This window comes from Oncorhynchus clarkii, chromosome 4, assembly GCF_045791955.1.
Source record: "Oncorhynchus clarkii lewisi isolate Uvic-CL-2024 chromosome 4, UVic_Ocla_1.0, whole genome shotgun sequence".
Classification (NCBI taxonomy): Eukaryota; Metazoa; Chordata; class Actinopteri; order Salmoniformes; family Salmonidae; genus Oncorhynchus; species Oncorhynchus clarkii.
Window position 1 is genome coordinate 80,996,552 of NC_092150.1, and position 4,179 is coordinate 81,000,730.

General features: G+C 39.7%; 1 protein-coding gene across 1 annotated transcript; it reads right to left on the reverse strand.

The window, feature by feature from the left end:
• Window positions 1-1,313: 1,313 nt before the first annotated feature.
• On the reverse strand, window positions 1,314-3,867 carry LOC139407353 (4-galactosyl-N-acetylglucosaminide 3-alpha-L-fucosyltransferase 9-like). The gene is made up of 2 exons (XM_071151066.1): window positions 3,793-3,867; window positions 1,314-3,157 (listed from the first exon to the last, which is right to left on the reverse strand). Exon 2 carries the CDS (start codon window positions 3,148-3,150, stop codon window positions 2,038-2,040), a length of 1,113 nt encoding a protein of 370 aa, XP_071007167.1. The 5' UTR covers window positions 3,151-3,157; window positions 3,793-3,867; the 3' UTR covers window positions 1,314-2,037.
• Between the last annotated feature and the right edge of the window lie 312 nt (window positions 3,868-4,179).

The window sequence follows — 4,179 nt, forward strand, 5'->3', positions numbered from 1 at the left end:
TATACGTACACACAGATTTTGTATTGTAGATATGTGGTAGTGGTGTGGTAGGTGGTAATTTTGCTGGACCCAATGAAGAGTAGCTGCTGCCTTGGCAAATACAGTTTGACATTTTTATGAATAAACCCTGTGTGTCTACAGTGTATTCGGGAAAGTATTCAGACCCCTTCCCTTTTTCCTCATCAATCTGCACACAATACCCCATAATGACAAAGTATTCAGCCACTTTTCTATGAGACTCAACATTGTACTCAGGTGCATCCTGTTTCCATTGATCATCCTTGAGATGCATCCTTGAGTAAGCATGGTAAAGTCTACACTTGTTATATTTGGCGCATGTGACAAATAAAGTTTGATTTGAGATGTTTCTACAACTTGATTGGAGCAATTGGGGGAGAAGGCCCTTGGTCAGGGAGGTAGGTAACCAAGAACCTGATGGTCCCTCTGACAGAGCTCCAGAGTTCCTCCCCTCATGTGACAAATAAAGTTTGATTTGAGATGTTTCTACAACTTGATTGGAGCAATTGGGGGAGAAGGCCCTTGGTCAGGGAGGTAGGTAACCAAGAACCTGATGGTCCCTCTGACAGAGCTCCAGAGTTCCTCCCCTCACCTGAGTGTCTAGGTCTTCGTCGAAAGGAAAACCCAAACTGAGGCTATTATCTAAACAGCGTTATGGTAATGTTGCCGTATTGCCTCCCATGAGTTTCGCAAAATTGTACCAAACGGACCAGTTCGTAGCTGGATTCTTCACCGATCTTTTATACCTTCTCCAGAACATAAATGTTGTTCGGACCTCAAGTTCTGTGAGGTGGAAGAAATTCCTTTGTTCTCTCTGTGAAAACTCACTCTCTCTCTATACGGTCTGGCCAAGAGGCAGGATCTTCCCTAGGAATTTACGACCTATGGTCGCAGCAGCCTGAGTGTAGGAGACAGAGAGAGGGGGATGGTGCTTGCTGTACCCAAAGAGGGCAATGTCATGGCAGCTGAGTCTTGGCGTAATTATTATTAAACCCATGGTCTTACAAACCTCGGGGATTGGTCAAAGCTATTGAAAATTATCGCGACAGTAACAGTGTTAAACAAATCAAAATATATATTATATTTAGAATCTTCAAAGGCAGCCAACCTTTGCCTTGATGACAGCTTTGCTCACACTTGGTATACTTTGGTGTCAAAGTAGATTTGTTTAATACTATGAAGAATCACTGTGACCAGCTGATTTATCCCACCGCAGTAAAAGGTTTTAAGTGCAAAGGGTTTCTTTAAGTAATGACAGCACATTGGAGTTTTGTAGTGGAAATTTCAGTACCGAGAGACTTGGACAATCAGCTTTATTCATCATCAATTAATTATTGCAATAATGAAACCGTCGACCGCACACTCTAAGTTGTGTTTCTGTGAGCTTAACTGATAATGAAAAAACAGATCTTATATAGGCCCTAAATGCATAGTCAGTCATTTCTACCCTTCCCATAAGCCATCTTGGTCCATCTCCTGGTCATCTGCAGGGGATGTTTTACATTCAACCCGGCTTAGCTTCCCAGATGCCAGGAAGATGAGACAATGAGGCATTGTTCTAAATTCTTCCAGGCTCTCTCTATCTCGGGTCACATACACCACATCTTGTCTATAGAATGCCAGCTTTTAGATGTTTATCACCAAGTCATTGTCAGCTCAAGCAATCCCTAGCGAAACCCATTTCCTTAACTAGACGCCCAGACAAACTGCAGGAAGCTAGAGTGGACACCATAAGAACTTAGCATTAGCAGGCCAGTCTTACTCTTAGTTAAATGTATAACGTTTGCTATTAATATCAAACAAAATCAGGTAAGTATGTCATTTTGCCCTGACAGTTTACAGTGTTAGCTAATTCCAAAGTGCTTAATAAATGTTTTTACAAAAAATACAAAACAAAAAAATAAATCGACCCCAAAACCTTGAATGACCATCCTTTGAATTGATACAAAAAAAGAAAGCAGAATTACGTAGCTAAGCCAAATAGATATTTTCTGTGCTTACAAAATGTTGGCTAAACACTCAAACAAAGTACCATTCATAAACGTCGTGGAAAACATTATAATATCCTTTGTCTCTTGCCATGTATTCACAGGCTAAACAAACAGGTTGAGAAAATTCTTGCTCTATTCTCTGGAGGTGGGGCTTGGCCTTAAGGTACCTCCTCCAAGTGAAGTAACTTATATACATCTCATCATTCTTGTCCAATTGGAGGAGAAAGTCAGCCAGTGCCTTTGCATTAGTAAAGTCATTTACATGAATGAAAGAATCAGCTGGGAAAAACTGTTCATAGTTCTCTCTGGGTGGGCCCAAGACTACTGGTACGGTTCCTGCTACAAGTGGTCCGTTCACCTTTTCTGTGATGTAGTCTCTGTGGATTGAATTCTCAAATGAAAGGTAGAATTTACAGCTAGCAAGGGTTGAGTAATAGTCCTCATACTTCAAACGACTCCCTGTAAAAGCAGCACCAAAAAGATGTATCTTGATGTGTTTGACCAGCTCTTGATAGTACTTTGCTCTGGTTCCTGTCCCAGTTGCAGGATTGTTGTTGCTCACAATCCAACAAACCAATTTATCCTTCTTGGGCAGCACAAACTCACTGTCCTTTTCATTCTTCACGGTTGTCAATTCATTTCGCACTGTGATGTCAGCATCTCGTCTATAGCCCAAAGTGAGGTTAAAGAGGTTTTCCACACCTGGTTTTCTGGCAGTATTTGTTGGTGATTCCAATTGAAACCAGATCCATTTCTGAAAATGTGGACGAGGAGACTGAGGCAGGTTCTTCAGGTCCCAGCTGATGTCTTGGTGAAAAATAACCACTCCGTCTGCTTTGTCATAAAGGGATCTGTCATCTGTCAGAACACAGCTATCGATGTTGAAATGGGTTTGGCAGAACGAAAAATTCCATCTCACACCCAGTGGCCAGAACCAGAGCAACACAAGTGGCTTTTCCACAGGCTTTTTGGTAGGTGAGGAAACATCTCCATTTGCCAAAAATGGCAAATCCTCCAACCGAGATGAACATGCAGTAGATGAGGGTTTAAAGTAAACAAAAAATAGTACCACTGAACACAAAACACCAAGAGCAGCTATCAGAGTTAGATGATGTCTTCGGTTGGAAGTTGTTGATGACATGTTTGTCCTGTAAGAAAGAAACACAACTTTAGACATTAAGTATATAAAGAAGGAACAGCTTGAAAAGATTTCACATGCGTTGCTTTATGCTCTGATTATACGGGTGGTTCTAAACCTGAATGGTGATTGGTTAAAACCACATTCCAGCCGTTGTCTTTTCAACAAGTTACCACAGGCTAAATCTATGATGTTAAAATGCCTTTATAATCTGTTCCAACTGAATCAAATTCACCCGTAATCAGTGTATGGTGAGTCATGCAGTTTTTCTGAAAGGTTTCTATCAGTTTTTACTGCACAAACACAGAATAATGACAATCATTAACAATAGAAAATCTTAAAGGCTATTATTAACAGTGCTTGTTGGCCGTCATTGTATTGAAGAATGTGTTCTTAACTGACTTGCCTAGTTAAATAAAGGTTAATTAAAAAAAAAATTTTAAAATAGCATGCAAAGTGTCCTCAAGTAAGTTAACATTATCCTGAGGACATAGACTGTATAAAAGGTGTATGACTGCATTCTCCTAAACAATAATACACTTTTGAACAGAGCATGTTTTGTTAATAGGAAGGCTTTAAATCAAACATGTTTAAAACTCTTAACAGTGAAATCAGGTTTGAGAAAGAAAATAAACCATCCCTTACCATAGAGGGCTCTTGTTAGTGTCAACTAGACTAGTGACGAGGCACACCTATGCCATCATGCCTTTCATTAGAAATGCAAAATAACCTGTCTGACAACTAGAGGCTTATACTTTCAGAGCATTGAGGTTAGAAACCTCTTTTGCAATGGGGGCCCAGGTAACAGATGTGCCTTTATACAACTCATAAAACAAACGCCCTTAGTTCCTAGTGTACATAATTCTCTATTTTCAATTTAATGCAGGGAAAATATAATGTGTAACAACATTCAGCTAACCTTAGCGGAGTGATCTAATTATCAAGGACAATGTTTTTATTTTACCTCAATTCCTTTTACCCTGAGCATTATGTGAATTTGATTCATTTGTATTATTATTTGTTCACTGGTTT